The following is a 20,738-nucleotide window of genomic DNA, read 5'->3' on the forward strand; positions in this document are numbered from 1 at the left end:
AACTCAGGAATAGTTTTACTTACAGTTATTTGATATCTAGCCCATTCCCAGCGATAGTGAGCCAGGTGTTGCACAAGAATGGAAATCCAAGTGAATTTCATTGACCGTGAAATGTTGAAGCTCAATACACAGCAAAACCAAGGATATGAGTGGTGAGAAGAGATTTGTCGATACCATGAACACCACGTGTCTTATTTGCAAGGACATTTTTTATATCAACACTGATATTGCACTTTAAATACGTTTTTTGGATATCAGTCTGACATTCACAACTGTTAAAACAAATTCTTCCTCCACTCAAGGCTTCTATGCAGCCTTTATGACGCCTATGCTCTGTCCTGCTCTGCCATGTTTTTTAACACCAAATCTGCTTTTTGCAAAAGATCTGATTTACTTTCTTCCCACAAAAAATGTTTTCATTTTAATGTTGCTTCATGTTTCGCCTGTCAGCTTGGCACAGGTTTTTCTAACGGAGGTGCCCCAAAGTGCCTGTGAAGTTACTGACCAGTTGAGATGTGCTAAAATCATGCTAGCAGAAATGGTTGTATCTCTTCTTGCACTGCAGACGTTCTTTTTTCACAGCAGCATGTTTGAAATTTTTCATTTCTTCCTCTTTCATTTATTTTTATTTAAGGATGTGGTTGTGTTTGTCACACAGAGTACTTTGTATGTTCCAGCTACAGGTTTACACAATAAGCTTAATCTTTCCTCTGCAGTATCAATACCGAGCAGTCAACCAGCACAGACGCGGCTGAACCAAACAACCCCGTGGTCCTCTTGCTAGTTACAGATCTGGTTTGTACTGTTTTGTGGTGTTTATACTTAAAACTGTAAACACTTTCTGTTTCCAGGCCCTTTTTCTGAGTTTTGTCACCTGTTGCTGATGTTGTAACATGCTTTAGAAAAAAAGTCATCTGAGCAGCCCAAGAGTACAAGCAGCTCCCTGTTTGAGGTGCCTCTCTGACAACTGAAGAACATTTTTTGCTGAATGGATGGGTTTTTTTGCCCAGCTCTGGTGTGAAACACACATGGAGGCTCGTATCTTTCAAGGCTGTCCCCTCACCCTCTGGAAGTATTTAAACTGTTGTTTTGTAAACAGAAGTGCTTGTTTTGGTTGTGGGAATATGATACACATATAGTTTATGGCTGATTGACAGAATTTTGAAGCAGTATGAGTGGTTGAGGGCTTTCAAGAAGTGAGGCTAGCCCACCGCAAGGTTAGGCACGCAGCTACCGTGGAGTTTATATATTCATGAAATTACTGCTGTGCTTCACAAAAGTTGGTTCCAGGCAACCCTTGCTGCTTTCTTTTATTGTCTCTATTCTCACGCAACATGACTGCTCACCCCTTAATCTGTCCCTAAAAGGCGAGGAGTGTGCGTTGCTTTGTCAGCGATGCTCTGGAAGGTGGTTTTGGCCGGCAATTCTCCCTGATTTTGCGAGGGCTGTAGGCGGTGATGGGAGAGGAGGAAGAGCGAGTGCCGGTGGGAGGTGGGACGCTCTCACGGAGCCGTGCCGGGGGGGCGGCGGCTGGGGGGCTCGTCCCTCTCCCCCGGCGCGGGGGCCAGGCTGCGGCCGTGGCGGCCCTGCGCGCCCAGCTCGCGGCGGGGCAGGCCCGGTGAGGGCGCGGAGCCGCCCCGCCGCCCCGGCTGTGTTTCTCCCTGCGTGCCAGAAGAGGGATCCCCAGCCCCGGCCGCCGCCTCCCTGCCCGCGCTCCCCGTGGGCAGCGGCGGGCCCCGACAGCCTCCACCGCCATGGCCCGGCGGCGAGGGCCGGGGCCGCGCTCCGCCGCCACTCCTCCACCGGCGCCTCCCCGGGCCCCTCTGCCAGGTAACGGGGGCGGGTGGGGCCGCGCACCCGGGAGCGGGGCCGGGCCGGCGGCTGCCGCGGGGCTCCCCGCCCGGCCATCTTGCGGCGGCGGCTCGCCCCTCCTCAGCCGGCCGCGGCGGGTGGAGCGGGGCGGCGGGGCGCCGTGGGCCGCCGGGGGCTCTCTCCGCGGGCGGGGAAGGCGCCGGCCGCCCGCGGCGGGGTGTTGCCGGCAGCTGCGGCCTCGGCCCGGGCCCCGCGCCCGCGGAGCCGAGCCGCAGGCCGGGCAGGGCGCAGCCGAGCCTGCACATGGAGCGCCACGCGTACCTTTATTGCGTTACTACAAAAATACGGTGCTGGGGGAAGGGGCGGCCATCGCCAGCCTGGGCTGCCCCGCAGCAGTTGGCAGGGTCAGGGTGGGAGGCTGAGCCTTTCGGCGGGTGATGCCAGCGGCCCCGGGCAGGGCAGGGGGCCCCAGCAGCGGTGCCGCAGCATGGCTGGCAGCCCCGCCGCGCCGAGCCAGGCCTCACGGAGCCTGGTGCAGACACCCAGGGGTGGGCTCAGGGTCACCCGGCTGGGTGTCCAGGGTGGCAGGCCTGTGCAGCAGCGCAGGGTGCTGCTTCAAGGCACCAGGCCAAGCCAGAGGAGCTACTACAGAGGTCTCCAGGGCTGGCATGTCCTGTAACCGTAACTCCTCGGTGCTTGCATCAAGGGACAGGCTGGTATCCAGCGGGGCTTTTATTGCTGAGATCTCCCATCCGGGTGCTGGTATCTTCCCAAGGGTTGAGAGGTCACCAGCAAGGTCGGTGCTCTTGGAGAGCAGGCTCTCCAGCTCTTTGGGGTGCTCCTTCTTGCATGGTGTGGAGGTGTTACGTGACACCATATCCATCAGGCAGCCGGCTCTGCTGGGGTGCTCACAGGGCAAACCAGACAGGTCAAAGGCAGCCAGGTCACGGTGGTTCTTGCAGAAGCAGACAAGACTGGAGTCAGAGATGCCCTGGGTCAGGTTGTGCAGGTTGGTCTTCACACAGCTATTCGGAGATTCTGACTGCTTGACAGCACACAGAGAGCTGCTTTTTGTTGCGTTCTCCAAGTCCATGAGAAGCTCCCAGGTGTCTGAGTCCACATAGTAAGTGTGGACAGGAGAAGAATGGGAATGGCTGGAGGCCCCAGCTATAAATCCCTTTTCTAGGATATCCTTTATGATTGGGATGCTGGTACTGTCCCTCTTGGTAGACATGGTGCAGAATTCCACCACTGTCAGGCCTATGGAAACCAGAACACCCCTGTCAGAATAAACATGTTTCTGTTTATTACTGTTCACTAGCAAATTGTGCACCTAAAGTAGCAAGACTGCTCTCTGCAAAATCCTGGCTTAGTCTTACTTGGGAGAATGAAGAGCTGAGCAGGATCTAGGACAAGTAGGTGAGCATCCAGCCTGTCATTATCTTCTAGAGCACCACTGTACCACAGGCAGTTCATTGCTTGGAGGTCATCATGGAGTCTCTCTATAGCTGTATTTATTCAGCCTCAGCCTGTATACCACTACTCTTAACTTTGTATGGGGTATAGAGAGTCTCAGTAAACCTTTCCAGCAGTTAGTGGTACTAAGATAGTGCTTGTTTTCCCTAGAGATGAGACACTTTATCTTCATTCCTCAAGTCAGAGGACTATTAACCCCAGTTAGAGTTGAGTTCCTTTGAGGATAAACCTGATCTGGTTAGGATAGGAGAGACTGAGAAACAGCTCTCATCTTATGTTTAGTTCCACACATGGTAACCTCCACCTGCAGACCTGTGGTGTCCTGCAGCCCTCACAGGGCGCCAGAGAAGGTCCCTGGGGACAGGCCCCCCAGCAGGTTGCATATGACACACCGTGGCCTTCTCCTCCATGGGCAGGAGCTTCCTTCGTGCTCCCCTTCTAGCTGGGAGGGAAGCTCTCACCACTAGCTCAGTCAGCAGCTGCCTTCCAGCCACCCCCACAGGGAAAGGAGAACTGCTGTGACCTAAAACCATTTTTAGAGCAAATACATTACAAGTAGAGAAAAAAAAAAACCTCCTGAATTTACTGCAATAGAGGACTATATGGTCAGTTTAAAACAAAAGTCTTCTTTAAGAGACTAAATTACCTTTTCCTTAAACACAATTTAAGCATATTGGTATGTGAGAAATATGAAGTACATGTTAAGAGAATAGACTAAGAAACATTCTTTACCTTTAGCTTCTATAGAAACTCTCTTTAGAAGTCCCACTGGTTTTTTTTTTTTGCCAGTGATGCTTGTAGCAGTTTTATAGTTCTGGTAATTCATTAACAAGCTAATTTCCTATTTAAGCTAGTTTGGGAGGGGGAGGGGCTTTTGTTTGCTTCTTTTTAAGCACGGGGCAGTGATTGTGGGCTGTGGCTAGCTGCTGAAGGCCAGGGGGGGTTCTGTGGGGGCTTGGCTGTTAGGACCCTGTCAGCAGGTAGCCTGGAGAGCACAGGGGTCTTTGCAGGGGCTGTGCTCCCCTAATGCAGGAGGAAGGGGACGCGTGGAGCCTTCCTGCCTGGAGCCCCTCAGGTGGGGTCCCCACAAGGTAGCATCTTGCTTAAGTTTTTGTCTTGCCTGCTCTAAAACAGGCCAGGAACATCTGTGGGCATAGGTGGAACACAGATGTGTGGGCACCAGCAGGTGCGCGTGCTTTGTGTGCACAGGCAGCATGCACCGTGAAAACAGCAGCACTGCAGGATGGTGTGTGCAGAGTCCCAGTGTGTCTGGGACTGGCTGTCACCGGGGTAGATGCTCCTGCTGCTTTTTCGGACCCGCTTTCCGTGCGCGTTGTGACAGTGCTGCTGCCCGGACGCAGGGAAGAGCTGAGCTTTTCCATGGCAGCCACCTCTGGTGGGAAGCGTGGGAGCTGCGCGCAGCCCCGGGACCCCGGAGTGCACCCCTGGCGTGAGGTGCTGCTAAAGCAACGCGGGGAAGGTGCTTCATTTTAATTTGCTTTTTTTTGCCCATTTGGATGGGAGGCAGCTGCTGGGGGTCCTGTGGCTTGTGACCATTGCTGTGCCTTGCAGGAGCAAGCCCGCTTTCTAGAGCTAAGCCAAGCTGTGCGCCCCAGACCCGCCCGGAGCCGCGTTCCCGGGGGGCTGCAGCGTGAGGGGGACCCGGGGTGGGACCCTCCTGCCCTGCGCCCAGGGCTGCCCGCTGCGGCTCACTTTGGGGGTCTCGGTGTGGAGGGGGGGGGGCCGATGGGAGCTTGGGGCAAAGGTGGGGTTCGGTGGGGCGGGGGCTCGGGGCGGAGGGGGGCTCGGTGTGGGGGGAGGGGGTGGGGGCCGGGGCCGCCCCCGGGGACGGGGCGGGCGGGCGCCCTCCCGCGCGCGCCTCTTTGTGCAGGCGGGAGGCGGCAGCGCGCATGCGCGGCCCGGCCCCGCGCGGGAGGGGGGCGCCGTTGGCGCGAGATAGGAAAGTGCCGCCGCTGCCGCCCGGGCCGGGCCCGCCATGACGCGCCGCAGCCGCGGGTGAGTGCGGCCCCCCCCGCCGGGGCTGCGTGTGCCGGCCCCGCGCCTTCCCGGCGGGCTGCTGGGGGGGGGGGGTGGCGGCTCCGGGCTCCGCTTCGCCCCTCGCCACCCCCCGGATGGCCCGTTCCCGCTCTCCGGCTGCGCTGCGGGCAGGGCCGCGGCCCCGGGCTGCGCGGGCCCCGCGCCGAGGGCTCCTCTTGCTCCCACCCGGGAGCCGGGCCAGGGGCTGGCTCTGCCTGCTCGGGGCAGGGGGGTGACAGGGCGGGCCGGGGGGGTGATGGCAGAGCCCTTCGGCTGCTCCTCGCATCCCTTTTTTGTGCTCCAGCAATCCGGGAGGCTGGTGCGCTGTAAGGAGGGGAAATGGTTCCAGTCCGTAGGTGCAAAGTGCTCCCAGAGGGGCAGAAGGGAGCAGCAGTCGAGACGCTCCTTCCCCTCCTCTGGGTAACATCAAAATTGCTGGCACGGGCCATGAGCCCGAAGCTGAGGGACCACTCAGACCTGGGGACCAGTCAGACCTGGGGTGGCTGAGTTAACGTCTGTGAGGTGTTGGGGCTTGGTGCTGGAAGAGAGGAGATCTGGAGCTCTGCTCTGCATGCTTGAAGTTGCTCCCTTTGCTGTGTTTTTGTCAGAGGTGGAAATTATAATCTTAATTTACTCATTTCTAGTGAGGACCAGGATGAGCTGCATTACCAGGATACCGACCTGGATGTGCCAGAGCAGCGGGATGGCAGGTGCAAAGTCAAGTGGACGCAAGAAGAGGTGAGTGAGAGCCCAGCACTGGCTGAGAGCAGATGCTTTGGTGTAGGCATCTGGCACGGCACTAGGGGCTTGGGTACCTTTACCTCAGTCCTCACCTGCTGGCCATGACACCACCTCCTGCTGCCTTGCTATGGAGAAGACCATGTGTCTGGTTTTCCTGATGTGAGCTGGGGCCTTGATGAGGCTGGGAGGTTCAGGGGATTTTGAAGTGGAGCATGGACAGCGACAGCTCCAGCCACTTTAGTTTAAGGATGTGAGCCCTGAGCGAGGCATCTGCTGCCTGCAGTGCTCTTCTGAGCAAAGAGGGGTTCCAGAGGATGGGTGAGGCCTCTAGCTAGCTGAATTGTGCAGTGGAAACATCCTTCCTTTTCTTTATCAAAAGCAGGGAGCTAGGCTGTTGGGATTGTAGCTTGATCATCCTGGTGGAGAGCCTAAAGTTAGTTGGGGTATTCTCTTCTGTCCTCCCAGTTCCTCAGTCATCTTTGTTCTGTGTGAAAACTACAAGATGTCCTGTCTCCCTTGGGATCTGAACACCAAGTAAGGTTGTCTTTGTGCAAGGATGAAAGCCTTGGGCTCATGTTGGGCAGGGAACTGCTTCATGCCTCTGTTTGCCCAGCCAGAGCACGCAGGCAGGGACACCTATAGCAAGCTTTTTGTGAGCTGTAAGAGTAGGCACACCTGGGCTATAGCAGGGTTCAAGAAAGCTGCTGTAGAGCCCTGTAGCACTGAAACACAGCAGACCACCAGGCCAGTGCTGATGCACTTAAACCAGTCACCTCTCTTGGCTGGGCAGAATCAGTGGCTGAGCTGGGAGATGGACTGTCTGGTCGAGGTGTACTGGGGCTGCATAAGCAGGTAGCCTTGGCCACAGGGTTTGAACCAGACTATACTAGAACAGAGCTGAGCTCTTGTTTTGTACTCTCTGTATGAGCTTGTCCTATTACAGAGCCCAGAACCAGGTGTTCTGTTCCAGTGGAGCTCCAGGTACTGGAGCACTGCTGAAGGGCTGTGTGAGCTACTTTCCTCCCCTGAACACAGAATGCCCAAAAAATCTTCTTGATAGTTCAAAGTATCTAGCTTGTTCTCTTGATGCTGTCAACCCAGGGGTGCCTGTGCTGTGTGTTGCCTCAGTGTATGTGAAAGTGGATGTCTTTGTTCTTTGCAGGATGAGCAGCTGAAGATGTTAGTAAGGCATTACGGGCAGAATGACTGGAAGTTCCTGGCCAGTCACTTTCCTGTAAGTGACCCCTTGCCCACTTGGGAATCATAGTGTTTGCATGTTGCTTCTTGTGCTCATTGCGCTGGTTCTCTGTGTTTGTGCAGCACCTTGCACAGTGGGAATCTGTTCTGTGACTGCAGCTTCAGGCTGTAAAATGGTGCTCCTTCAGGGCAGGGAGACATCCTTCTTGTATAGAGGACTTTCAAGGGTGAGTCTGTTGGAGCTGGGGTGAGAAATGGAGGTTCCTGTCCTGTGCTTGGTACCCTCGTCATAGTATGTGTTGTCCGTGTGCTTCTGCAGGTTTTCCGTGGGCCAGCCTTTGTGTGTGGGGACTGCCCTTGCTATAGGGGCTTTTGGAGGCTCTGGTCTAACACGTGGCTATTCTCATTCCTTCTTCCTAGAACCGCAGCGATCAGCAGTGTCAGTACCGGTGGCTGAGAGTGTTGAATCCAGACTTGGTTAAGGGCCCTTGGACCAAAGAGGAGGACCAAAAAGTAAGTTGGGGCTGAGAGTCTGAGTCTTGGACTGTGACTGTCTGTAGAGAGCATGGAAGTGTCAGACCCTTGGGTCTGTTGTCAGCTGTGGGTAATTCTTTCCAGTGGTAGACGGCCACGAGAGTGGCACTCTGACCTGTCCTGAGCAGCCTGATGCAGCCGTGGTTGTGAAGTGCAGCAGCAGGTCTAGGCCTCTTCAGCTGAACAGCTTCTCCCTTTCACACAGTACTGCTACAGAAGGCTGCCAAGGGAGAGAGCAGAAAAGGGAATTAATTCATCTGCCTGCTGGCAGATCTCTACATGACCTGGCTGTGTTTGACCTAAGAGAAAATAAACCTGTCATTTCCTGTGCCACAATAGACAGACTGAAGTGGATGTCTGAGGTCAGCTAGGTGAATCACGACTTCTGTGAGCCTCTTTCTCTGCTGATTCCAGAGTGAGCTTAGAGGAGCCAGCTCAGACACTCATCTTGACGTGCTTAAAAGCTGGAATTCGTTGCAGCTTTTATCAAGGTTTTCTGCTGCAAAAAGTCCTAGTTCTTCAGAATCTCTGTAACACTTCTGCTCCCCCACTTCTTTCTCTTTTGGTCCCATTACAGGCTGTTAACAGTTGACTTTTTGCCTTCCATCTATGTTATATCAAGCATGTCCTAAAGAAGCTTTTCATTATGCCCTTTTGCTTTCCTACAGCAGAGCAGTTGCTGCCTGCTTTCCCCTTCCCTTTGAATGACCTGATGCTGCCAGCCTACCCATCCTGGCCAGGCTGAGCTCCAGCTTTTTCTTCCTGGCACTGCATGTTGCTTTGCCCAGCAAGTGCTCCAGCTGCTTGGCCTGTGCCTCAGTTTGATGTCTTTGGTCCATTTGGGCTTGGTAGTCAAGTTTCTGCAGCAGGGACATTTGTTAAGGGCCAAGAGCACCGAGCATCACCTATGTACCCACATGTTTCAACTGGCCAGGGTAGAAATGCTCTTTGAGAACCCTTTAGCCTCCTCTCTTAAGATTTTGGAGCACTGGACATTGTGTGCAGTGGATTGTTCTTGTCCTGACTGTGGTGTGGACATAACACAGGCTCAGAACAGAAGCATTTGCCTTGAGCCTCAAACAGAAGTGACAAAGCCCTGGGTGAAAGGGAATTGGCAGAGTGGGTGGCTCTTGAGTGAATATGGCTTGTTTCTGCTGTGGTGCTCTCTCTGTGTGTCCTGGTGCTAGCAGGGCATGGAGCTGCAGCCCTGGCTTAGTCTTGGTGTGACACCCTGTTAAAGGGAGGCTGTGCCCAGTGGGCAGACCAGTGCAGAGCTAATGGGGACTGGTCTCATGTGGTTAGGTCCTCGGTAGGAGGGCGGGCAGAGAGAAGCCTTGGAGCATGTGGCACTTGGCCCTTGTTCAGAAATGGGCATGTGTTTCTCAATCTGGACCCGTCTGCCCCTGGTGCACCTGCCAGTCTCCACCCCATCTTCTGTGAGCACCCATCAGCATTCACAGGTGTCACGTGGCAAAATGTCTGTGTGGAAACAGCCTCTTTCAGAAATTCAGCTTGCTCTTGCAAGTGTTGGTACGCCTGATTGTCAGTGCTGGATCCCTCCAGCTTTTTCTCCTAATGAGCCTTTTTCTATCTGCCCTTACCTGGTCCCAAGACGGGTGAAGAGCAAAGCCTGAAGATAACTGTATTGACCTTCCCCTTCTTTATTCCATTTCCTTATTTCACTCCTGCTCTCTTCAAAGGTAATTGAACTGGTTAAAAAATACGGCACCAAACAATGGACCCTGATAGCCAAGCACCTGAAAGGGCGGTTAGGGAAGCAGTGCCGGGAACGCTGGCATAACCATCTGAACCCTGAGGTGAAGAAGTCGTCGTGGACAGAGGAGGAGGATCGCATCATTTTTGAGGCCCACAAGGTCCTGGGGAATCGTTGGGCAGAGATTGCCAAGCTGCTGCCTGGGAGGTAGGACCTCTTTGCTCACTGGTGCCTTCACTTCTGGGTGGCCCATGGAAATCCATGTGTTGTGCTCACAGGATGGGACTGGAGGCTGTGTAGGAGCTGTTAGCTGTGCTTTGGAGCTGCTGTAAATGGTCATTTCTGTTTCTTTCTGCTTTCTCTGCAGGACTGACAATGCCGTGAAGAATCACTGGAACTCCACCATCAAGCGGAAGGTGGACACAGGAGGCTTCCTTAATGAAACTAAGGAGTCCAAGTCACTGTACTTGCTTGTGGAGGTGGATGACAAGGAGAGCCAAAGTCAGACTAGAGCTGAGAGCCAGGTACTGCATCGGCACATTTGCAGCAGGTAGTTGGGTCAGTCCCCTGTTCTGCTACTGCGTATCAGAGCTGTTCATCCACCCTTCTGCTGCCTCTCATGCTGCCTTTGCCACAGCCTGGTGTCTACATAGCCAGTCTGTGCCTCCCCCCAGCCTTCTGAGGCTGACTCTTGAGAGATCTCTCCCTCCAGGAGCTAGAGGTTTAATGTGAGCTCCAGTGCGCTATCCAGGTGGGGGGCAGCAGTCTGCTTGTGGTGTTATCTTGCCAGTCCCAGCATCAGGTCTGTCTTGGAAACTGAAGGGTTTTTTTGCTCTTGTGCTGTTGCTGGTGGGAGGAGGAGGCTGCTCCAGACCGTGTGGGGGGGCATGGTGAAGAGGTATTGCGTTCCTTTCATCTAAAAAAGGAAGCAGGGCAAGTACAGCCTATTATTTTTTTCATGAAGAAAGCATGTAGTTGTCAAAGGCAAGCTCTTGGAAAGTGGGGAATGCAGAATTAGTGCTACCTGCTCAGCCCTTGTTCAACTTTCTCCTGGGATATTAAGTGAAATCTCCAGTTAAGCATTCCTGTGCTTGTTATGTTGCATGGATTTCTTTCTGTTCAGATGGTGTCTGGGACAGAGCAGTGAGGGAGAACAGGGATGTGAAACAAACTGAATGGCAGGTAGGAGAGCAGGCAGAGCTGAATGTGTCCAGGGACTCTTGCTCTTTGTCTCCAGGACTTGACATTGTTCCCTGGGTTTCTACTAATGGCTGGACTTTCTTTGTTGTATGCACAAAGAATGTCCTGCCGAACTGGCCAGTTGATATCTCTGAAATAAAAGAAGAGGATGTCAGTGACGAGGAGGTTACGGGTGTACAGGAGCTACCCTCAGAGCTGCCAGCTGCTGAACTGGCAGAGCATAACGCTGAGGGTACTCCGGATGTTGCGGTGCCTGAGGATGCCTCGCTCGTTACATCACCATACAAATGGGTCGTCGAAGCTGCCAACTATTTGTACCTGACATCTGGGCCAGCCTTCAATGAAGCTCTGGACATGATTGAATCCGTAAGTAAAAAACCCTTGATCCTCCAGGTAATGTAGGGAGACTGACCCCCACCCTTTTCCCTTGAGTGAACTTACTGTGTCCCCTTGCTCATCACCATGGGTATCCTGAGGAAGGCTGGGTCTGTCGCTGACTTGTGGCTTCCCACAGTCTCTTCCAGGGCTGGATTAGGCCTTTACAGCTCTGCCAGTATTACTCTGGGCTTGCAGATTCCCCGAGGTGGTTGTCCTTGTGCATAGGCTCTGCGGGTGTGGGAGGTTGTAGATGCTGGCAAACCTGATCTCACACCTTCCTTTATCAGCCACCCTGGCCCCGGCTCTCTCCTTTTTGTAACTATTGAGGCCCATGCTCATGAGCTTTCCTTTCCCTCCTGTTACAGGGTGGGATAGGATAGGACAGACCGGGAATAGGCCAGGCCCACTTGTAGTATGCAGGACAGACCCCTTCACACTGGGATAAATACTGCTATTTGCTTTCAGTGGCGGTAGCTTCACTGGAACTAGTAATTTTGGGCCAGTCAAGTAGCACTGACATCCCCAGGGTGATGGAGGCACACCAGGGTAGGAGGCTGACTAGAATCGACAGAACCATTTGCTACCAGTAGAGGGAAATGTCTTGGCAACCCCTAGCCTGACTCAGAAGCTTATGAGCGGATTATCTGTGAATGATCCACTTTGTATGTGTATAGGAGAACAGAGAGTCTGTGCCCAAGGCTCAACGGCCCATCCACGGGTCCTTAGCGGCCTGCTTGTATGGTGCTTTGTGTATTGGTGGGGTTGAGCTGTGAAGCAGCTGATCTCTGAACTGGTCTAGTTATGTTTAATCTGCTTTCAGCAGTGTGTGGTACAGCAGAGCCCTGTGTCCGGCTGTATCGATGTGCCCAAGACTGGTTTGGTGTTGGGTGACATTTGCTTCATTCAGTCCCCAGACCTACGCCCAGCTGCTTGTTTTGTCCCTGCTGTGTGGGGTGCAGCTGTTTGTGCAGCTGTGCTGTGAGCTGAACTGGGAAACCACCCTTGCGTAAATAGAAAAATCTGCCCTATGTGCAGGCAGCAGCTTTCAGCTGGTTAGGTTCCCTGGTCTGGTTCTCCACTGTGCTGGCAGCAGAGGAGAGGAGGGTTTGAGCTGTTCTTTAGCCAGGCTCCTTGCAGAAGCAGGTGCAATCACACCCCAACTTACTTCACCTCCCAGTTCATATCTGCATCTGCACCAGTTGGCTACTCAACTTTCCTTCCTGAGCTGCTTCTGATGGTTTCCCTTGTGTGCAGGACCCAGATGGGTGGTGTGATCTGACCCAGTTTGACCTGCCTGAGGAACCTTCTGCCGGCAGCAGCAGCAGCAGCAACAGCCCGGTGAGGCAAACCCCCAGCAAGGCAACACAATCCCTGCCCAACGTGACGGAGTACCGCCTGGATGGCCACACCATCTCTGACCTAAGCAAGAGCAGCAAAGGAGAGCTCATCCCCATCTCTCCGCACGCAGAGGTCAGCTTTGGCACGCCACCCTCAGTGCTGAAAAGGCAGAAGAAGAGGAAGATCTCCCTTTCCCCTGTCACAGAGAATGCCACGAGCACCAGCCTTTCCTTCCTTGACTCCTGCAACAGCATGACGCCCAAGAGCACTCCTGTCAAGACACTGCCCTTCTCTCCATCTCAGGTATGGAGCAGTGACAGAGCCCAGTCTGTGCACCTCTGCTTGGGCTGGGTTGTGAGCTAATAAGCATGTTAGTGCTCTGTCTACTTGCCTTAATGCTATGTAATCCCATGAGCTCTGCCAGCTTTGTGGTTTTCCTCCCTTGAATGAGGTGGTGCCAGTGTTCAAGGTGTGTGTCTTTGCTAACAAGGTGCAGAGCTGGGTTCTGGCCCTGCTGTTCTGCAGTGCTGCCCTTCCTGTGTCTGCCTGTGGGAGTGCTTGTAGTGTCAGGGGAGCCCAGCTATGCTATGTGATGGGGTGGGCACTTGCCCACTATGAGGAAGGAGCACCACTGTGCAGATCTACTTGCCTGTGTGCTGCAGGATTGCTGGAGAGCATAATGCTTCTGTCACCGAGGAAATGCTGACCCAGCTGTGGGTAGCAGAGTGGCAATAGTGAAAAGGGGCTTTCCCTGTTTGTTTCCAGTGAAGTTGAGCAGGCAGGCTTGGCAGCACACGCCTTCTGCGGATCTCTGAGGTGCTTGTGCTTAGGAAAATTGTCCTGAACTTGTCTTTGTTGCAAAAGGGATTTGGGATCTTTCAAGCCTTGTGACTCCTGAAGTGTTCACACACATGTGCACAAATGATCTCTAGCGTACATCATCTGGGAGCGCTGTGGTGGTCAAACCTGCTGGTGTCTCGTATATTGCTGTGGAGCTCTGTCTGTAAAACAGAGTAAAGACTGCTATGTTGCTGTGCTTTCCATCACAGTTCCACAGCTGCTCTGTTCAGACCCTGCCTACCCATGCCTTCCAGGCTTTTATTTCTGCTGTTTCTGCAGCCTGGGGTGGCCCATGGGAGTGCGCCACAGGACAGTCTGACACTCAGGTTCAGGCAGACCTCAAATACAAGGCCAGCAAGAACTGGGAAATCAGAGCAGGACCTGAAATGTGCAGCTCTGCAGATTGTAAAATGCTGGAAGGCCTGGAGTAAATTTGCAAAGGCAAAAGGGATGTCCTGCCTCTCGTGTTGAGCTTCGACCATTAGTGAATATAACACAGATGGGCTTTTCTTTCCTGATAGGTTTTTGGGTACAAACTTTGTTCCTTATGGGAGTAAAGTTGTCACTAGCTGTTGTGAGGAAAAATCCTAGCAGAGATGGGACGGTTTGTTGTTTTCTCACAGTTCAGGCTGAAGACAGCTCAATACAAAATCTGCTAACTTGTATGCTGCTGTGTTACATGGACTTCCCTCACATTTGCCATTGTGAGTTTGGAATAAACCTTTGGGCTAGGATTATCTCTCCTTTACCATTTTGCTTGGCCCTATCTGGACCAGTGCAAGGAGAGACTTCTCTGTCCCACTCTGTAGCTGCCTGTAGTCATATTAGCTTATCCCTATGGGAAGTGAATAATGTTTATAGGTATGAGGCACCTTCTGGCAACTTTCACATGTGTGTCCATGTACAGGACTGCATGATTCTGTAAGTCATCCTGGTTTATACTGGGACAGATCCCTCTGGTGCTGCTTGGTATGGGAGGATTGTCTCTACCTCAGGTTTTCTCCTCATATTTAGGAAAAAGCAGTGACTTACGACACTGTGCTGAGATGCTTGAGACTGAAGTGTCTTTTCTTTCTTTGCTGTGCAGTTCTTAAACTTTTGGACCAAACAGGATACACTAGAACTGGAGAACCCGTCTCTGACCTCCACGCCTGTGTGCAGTCAGAAGGTGATTGTCACCACTCCTCTGCACAGGGACAAAACCCCTCTGCTCCAGAAGAGCTCGGCGTAAGTCTTTTCTTCCTTCTCCCCTGAGCAGTGTCCTTTTCTGCACAGGAGTCCGGTCCATTTCAGTCATACCTCCCCCAGTACCAGTACTGGCACTAGTGAGAGGCAGGGCAGGCTGGGGCTTTCCTTAAATCAGTTTCCTTCCAAAGACAGCTCCTCCATGAGCTGCAGGGAACAAGTGTCCAGGCTGACTGGGGCTGCAGCCAAGTGACCACTATTGTGCTCACCTGCTGGGTGGGCTTTGCCTTCTGTGCACATCTTTGTCTGGGAAACATTGCTGTGCTGTGAGCCCTGTGCCAGCAGGGCAGGGATTTGACTTCTTCCACAAGAGCTATTCGGATCCATCCCTTTAGCTCTGCACCCTCTGCTTTGCCTGACCCCAGTGATTACCCAAGGCGCTGTACCAGGCAGGCGAGCGGGGATGCTCTGCACAGGGAGTGTTTTGCTGGCAGACTGAAGCAGCACAGTGTAAGGGGGTGCTGGCTGTGTTAGCAAAACTGCTCTGTTGTCAGCCTAGCCCAGAGCAGCTTCTCTGTCCGGGTGGTGTGAGCTGGCTTGGCTGCTCGAAGTGCATTTGCACCCAGGACTTCTGCTGGTCCAGCTGTGACTGTCACAAGCCCAGGCTGGGCCTGAGCAGATCTGCCAGCAGAAGCATTGCAGAGCTGGCCCCTGCAGAGCTGCATGTGGCCTGCGTCAGGGTGCTGTGCTGCTTTCTGACAAGGGTGCTTGTAGCTGGCAGGGTAGAGCAGCATAGCTGGCACATGGGAAAGGTATCCCCACTAAAGGCTCCTCCGTGCCTGTTTGCCCTGCTTGCACCCCAGGAATAGTCCAGCCAGGAGGTGCTTCTGCTTGCTGCCATGTGAGACTCTGCAGGTGGCTCATGCTATGAGAGGGCTTTGGAAGGACAGGGGTTACGTTGTGTGTGTTACAGCGTGTATGATCCTTGGTCTTTCCTGCTCTCTGCTTCCAGGTTTGTCACACCAGATCAGAAGTATGTGGTGGACAACACACCTCACACTCCCACGCCCTTTAAAAATGCTCTGGAAAAGTATGGACCAATTAGGCCTCTGGTAATTATTGGGCAGGTCTGCCACTTGCCTGTGGCAGAAGCATAATGAATGCAAATGGGACAAGGGGTGGGTTGCAGCAGAGTTGTCAGCCAACTGTTATCTGTACCATAACAAAGTACAGTTTGATAATGCCAGGCTGGGAATGAGGAGGATTGAAGGGGACCTTGTCGTGATGAACATGTCATGATAGGTAGCCACAGGACTTCTAGCTCCTCTGTAAACCAGAGGCTAAAAGTGCCAAAACCTGCCTTTGAATTGGGTTGTAGTGCTTGGCTACTGGTGACCTTGAGGAAGAGCAAGAAATCTACCTAGATCCTGAAGAACTGGGTCTCTTAATGTGCGTGTTGTGGGAATGGTGGCTTCCAGTATCCCAGGCCTTCTGTGCATACCGGTCTCTTGGTGGCACATTTGGGGTTCAGCTGGTAAGATTCTCTTAGGCCTGGAGATCCTGTAAATCTGTCAGGCTAGCAGAAATCTTGTCTTATCTTTTGCAGCTGGGAGGTAAATAAGTTGTCTTTGTGTGTGGGCTGCCCTGATGCCATTATCCCTTAAGAGAGAATCTCATGAGCCTGCACAGCATACAGATTCTGACTGTCTTGTGCTCTCTCTACCTTTTCACACCAGCCCCAGACTCCTCACCTGGAAGAAGACCTGAAAGAGGTACTTCGAAGTGAAGCTGGCATCGAACTTATCATAGAGGATGATGTGAAACCTGAGAAACAGAAGAGGAAACAAGGGGTGAGCTATTTTTGCATCTAGTACCTGCTGCTGAGCTACCCTGTGCTGTTAAGGGGTGTTCTGGTTTTGATCACCCTACTGTTGATGCAAAAAAGTTTTTTGGCCTATGGCTGCTGTCTTTTAATCAGCAAGAGGTGCTTGAGGTTAAGGCCTGCTTAAAATACTGCCAGCTGTGTCCTGGCTCATGCTGAATGCAGGACATGCTAGGAGGTGCTGTGTCCCTAACCTACAGGAGAGACCCATGGCACACTTGGAGCATCTATGGCAAGTTGGGCTCCCAGAAGCCTGTGGGCTGGCATGTAAAGTCTGTTGGCTCAGTTCTGTGGTGGCCTTCCTTTCCTACTGAAGGGGGCTTCCTCTTCTAAACTGGTGGCTCTTGGAGCCAGGAGGAGAGCACTAGAAGCTGCTGTGCCTTGTGGTGGGGAAGGCTGTAGCATGCCTTCTTCCTGAGGTGCTGGTGCAATACAGACCTGGGGTGATGTGGTTTGGTGTGCACCCTGGGGTCTTTAAGATGGCACTTCACTGGCTTGATTCATGATGATACTTGTTTTTCTCTGTCCCCCAGTTGCGCAGAAGTCCAATCAAGAAGGTCCGGAAGTCTCTGGCACTGGATATTGTGGATGAAGATACGACACAGAATATGCCTGCCTTCCCCAAGACTGTCTGTTTCAAAAGAGCCCAGGTGAGGGGTACTGTGTGCGGAGCAGGGGTAGAGCTGCCTTCTGCTCTGAAGAAACCCTGTGCAAGCAGCGGTGGGAGCTTTGCCACCTGCAGCTGCCTTTGAACAGGACATGTGAATGTGGTTGAAGGGCTGGATTTGTAGCTGGCCTTTTGGTCAGGCCAAGTATCAGTACTGTTAGGGCAAAACAGCTTGTTTCCTTATGCTTTTCTTTTCCTACTTTACAGCCTGTGAATTTCCTGTCAAGATCCTTGAATCTTTCCTCCTCCAGCAGGAAGAACGACAGCGGTTTACTCAACAGAGCCTTTGTGCAAGTGCAGCCAGAGAAAATGTCCTACAGGAAAATGCCAAGCCATTTCAGACCACCAGCACCAGTAAGTCCTGCAGCCACTGCTCTCCCATTTAGGAGGTTAGCTGGTAGTGCAGTCCTTGTCCCTCCTTGGGAGGAGGAGTGAGGGGATGAAGCTGTGTGCGCTCCTGCATAGGCATACATACACTGTCAGGGCTGTCTTTGTACAAAGGTTTGGAGATGCTGATCCAGCAGTGTCACACTGCAGCTTCTTTCTGTCTCTTGGAAAACCTCCCTTTCTGCTGGGCTGTAATGCTCTCTTTAAAATCTTCGCATTTCAAAAAAATGGTATATTTACAGGCAGAGTGTGTTAGTAGAGGAGGTACCCTTGCTTTGTTAGGCAGTGTGGCCTAGAGGGGGGGATTTGGACCATGATTTTGCAGGCATTTGCTTGGGCTGAGTCATGGGAGCTCTCGTAGCTTGAATGAGGATGGAAATAAATGCTTTCCTCAGTGGGGGGTGAAACTGCAGCTGGTGGGGGTAGCTACTCTTCCCAGGAAGAGCCCAGATGCAGCGTTGTCTTCGCTGAGCAGCCTTGGCTCAGTCTTCATGAAACATTGCAGCAAGGGGGGTTGCATCTGTCCCTGGATTAGAGTTGTCTGTTGTGAAAGCTCTTGCTTCTGACAAATAAGTACTCCTTAGCCAGAGTAATTCCTTCCCCTTCTCAAAATAAACCCTACTTAAGCACTTCCATTTCTCCTCTTGTCCTAGACAGGGTCGTATTGCTCTGAGAGCTAATAGATCCATATAAATAAAGCTTTAGGAGTGAGTTGAAGGTGACAGTAAGACAGCTTGGGTGGTGACAGAGTACAGGTGCGCAATGAAATCCCATTGCCCAAAGACAGCAGAGCTGTCTGTGGTGTTGCTGGGCTCTTGGGATTTATTGTGCTGGACTGCTGTTTCTAGCAGTGACAGTTATTTATTAAGGAGCTCACCTAGCTGTGGGCTGAACCTAAATCAGCCCCAAAGCCGTGCTGTGGCTGCGTGGGACGTTGTTACTGTAAGCAAAAGCTGAAGCTCGAGCTGTGGTTCTTTACAGTGCGTGTAAGTGGGTATTTCCCGCTCAAGACACTACGTATCTCTTGGCTGCATTTCAGAGGATTCACAGGGGTTTTCCTTAAGTGCAAAAACACCTTGTGGGTGCTCTTTCTGTGCATGGTGACTGAACCACACCTGACTTTCAGCTCTTCCTGTGTGCTGTGGGGCCCTGCTGAAACTGAAGGCACCAGGTTGCTGTTAAGGATGGTCTTTGGCCAGTCTAGACGTGGGGTGGAGCAGCTCAGGAATTAAACTGGATGGGAATAAACTCCAGAGCTATTCCTGAATCTCTTTCATCCCTCTAGAGCACAAGGAGCCTTAGTGGATTTGTGCTTTGGGGTTTTTGCCTCGAGCCAAGTAAGGGAAAGCCCTGGGAGGGCATGTGGGTCATCCTGAAATGGGGCACTCACCTGGGATACTGCTGAGTGTAATCCCTCTTTGCTAGAAAAGATTCTCAGCTGTGATGAGTAACTGGTGGTGTGCAAGTTCCTCCTGATTGCAAGATGGGTGCTCCAAAGTCTGAAATTTTATTTCCCTTGGGTCGCAGATAGTTGTTAGTTTTATTTATTTTTGCAGTCTTTTAAAATTGCATGTTGACATTGTGTTTGTCCTCCAGTTAACTGTGTTGTGTGTGTACTTTCTTTTCCCTCTGTAGATGACCAGGGCTTGGAAAGTGGTAGCCTGTGGTGGAACCCGAGACCAACTCTTCATGCAGGAGAAAGCTCGACAGTTTTTGGGCCTGTTGAAACAGAGTCACACATCAAGGACCTTAATCTTATCATGAAGGATTGTTCTGCTTGTTTATTTTATTTTTTTAATTTTTTTATAAGTGCAGGGGAGGGAGAACCACAGGAAAAAATATCCTCTGCCAGGCCTTAGTGTGTGGAAGTGGATTTTTTTTCCCTTTTCTTCCCAGGTAGATCTATATTGTAATAAATTGGGCTAACTGCTGGCTAATGTGTGGAATGCAAGCTTTGGGATCATTATGGAAAGGCAAATGAGGGAGGGGCGGAGAGTTAACAGCAAGACCTCTCTCTGAAAGACCTGAGTTCTGCAAAAGTAGAAGCGTGTAGCCGTGTTCCACCTCAGAGCAGCATGTGCAGCATGCAGTGGAGACTGGCTTTGCAGCCTGCCTGGATTTCATGTTGGCTGCTCTGGTACCTCAGGAATGGCTTTTTTGAAAGTTCCTGCATGTCTTGTGTCTCCAGGTTTTCCCTGGGGGGTGGAGTGGCCCCCCTTCACTCTAGGAGGAGGGATGGTGTTGCACACTCATGGGAAATGTGCTTTGGGGGGTGACCTGTGTCAGCGCTGGCCCCTTGCTCCCTGTGGGGCTGTTCTATACTGCTGTGCCGCAGAAGGGGAGCAGCAGGTGCTCTCCCCAGGACTGTGCTCCCTTTTCAAATAAACAATGGTGCTAACATCACCCTCTCACTCAGACTCTGACTCTGCCCAGGGCCTCAATGCTTGGAGGGAGGCAGTGCCGTGCTGGGGTTGGCGATGCCCCAAAGCACTGGTTTTCATGTGGGATCTCTTCTTTCCTGGAAAGTTGCTGGATTCCTGTTAGCCTCTCAGCATGGGGAGAAGGGACTGTTTCGCTTCAACCCTTAACAGTTTCATCAGCTGTTTAGAAATTATTTTGGCTACTTCATGGGAAAGTGCCAGTGTCTTTGAGCTTAGTGTGGCTGGGATCTCTGCAAAGCTGCAGGAGTGGATGGATGTGGAGAGCAGTGGGCTGGAGAAGAGCACCAGGAGTGTGTGATGTAGCAGAACCTCTTCTGCTCTTCCTTTGGAGGCCAAAGCTGCATCTGTGTAGCTGTTCTGCTGCAGTAACAGTAGTAGGGTGTCCTGTTTTGATGTAGCCAAGGATGAAATGTAGCAATTGTAGCCCTGTGTTAACTCGCAGCAACTGGAAAGGTGCTGAGAAAACTGAAGAGCAACTTGCCAGTTAGACCAGTGCATGAACAGCTCTTTGGTGAGCTGTCTGGGGCTAGGCTGGGCTGTCCTTTGCAAGCCACCAAAGCCACCATGGCAGATCTGCCTCTGGCTGGGGGTGGCTGCACAGCAAAGATGTGGGGAGAGGGTTCTGTTCACTCCCATGCTTCTCAACAGGGTCACTGTCCCCAGTCCCATTGCAGGGTGGAAGAACAGAACAGGGCCGTATAAATCTCATTTCAGGTTGTGACTTAACGTTGGCAATAGAGTCAAAAAAGCCTTACTGACAAATTTGTTAATAAAACCTTGGATCCTGGGAAATGAGGGAGTTTTATGAGTTTTAGAAACCCAGCTCATTTTTCATTTCTACAGGCTCAGGGCCAAAGCAAATCTATGAAATATTTTTTATTTCTCAGTACTGCAATGTTTGCTTTGGAA

The 20,738-nt window shown here is 52.4% G+C and overlaps 1 protein-coding gene across 3 annotated transcripts; it reads left to right on the forward strand.

Moving 5' to 3' along the window:
* Positions 1-1,672: 1,672 nt before the first annotated feature.
* Positions 1,673-19,791, forward strand: MYBL2 (MYB proto-oncogene like 2). Of its 3 annotated transcripts, none has more exons than XM_037402314.1 (14): positions 1,673-1,830; positions 5,970-6,063; positions 7,229-7,300; positions 7,684-7,776; positions 9,498-9,718; positions 9,879-10,035; positions 10,811-11,077; positions 12,344-12,730; positions 14,355-14,494; positions 15,465-15,564; positions 16,189-16,302; positions 16,868-16,984; positions 17,209-17,355; positions 19,024-19,791. In XM_037402314.1, the coding sequence occupies exons 3-14, from the start codon at positions 7,244-7,246 to the stop codon at positions 19,150-19,152; spliced, it is 1,929 nt and encodes a 642-aa protein (XP_037258211.1). In that variant the 5' UTR covers positions 1,673-1,830; positions 5,970-6,063; positions 7,229-7,243; the 3' UTR covers positions 19,153-19,791. The 3 variants fall into 3 exon arrangements, with proteins under 3 accessions (XP_037258211.1, XP_037258208.1, XP_037258210.1); XM_037402311.1 differs by lacking the exon at positions 1,673-1,830 and adding an exon at positions 4,300-4,379; XM_037402313.1 differs by lacking the exon at positions 1,673-1,830 and adding an exon at positions 5,206-5,304.
* Positions 19,792-20,738: the final 947 nt, after the last annotated feature.

Source organism: Falco rusticolus, chromosome 10 (genome assembly GCF_015220075.1).
Source record: "Falco rusticolus isolate bFalRus1 chromosome 10, bFalRus1.pri, whole genome shotgun sequence".
In the NCBI taxonomy this organism is placed as follows: Eukaryota; Metazoa; Chordata; class Aves; order Falconiformes; family Falconidae; genus Falco; species Falco rusticolus.

Excerpts from the sequence above, each read along its gene's own strand:
- MYBL2 (XM_037402311.1), top strand. The coding sequence starts at position 4,315 with ATGCAGGAGGAAGGGGACGCGTGGAGCCTTCCTGCCTGGAGCCCCTCA. Across the intron at positions 9,719-9,878 it reads GCCAAGCTGCTGCCTGGGAG|GACTGACAATGCCGTGAAGA; the intron begins GTAGGACCTCTT and ends CTTTCTCTGCAG. Across the intron at positions 17,356-19,023 it reads ATTTCAGACCACCAGCACCA|ATGACCAGGGCTTGGAAAGT; the intron begins GTAAGTCCTGCA and ends TTCCCTCTGTAG.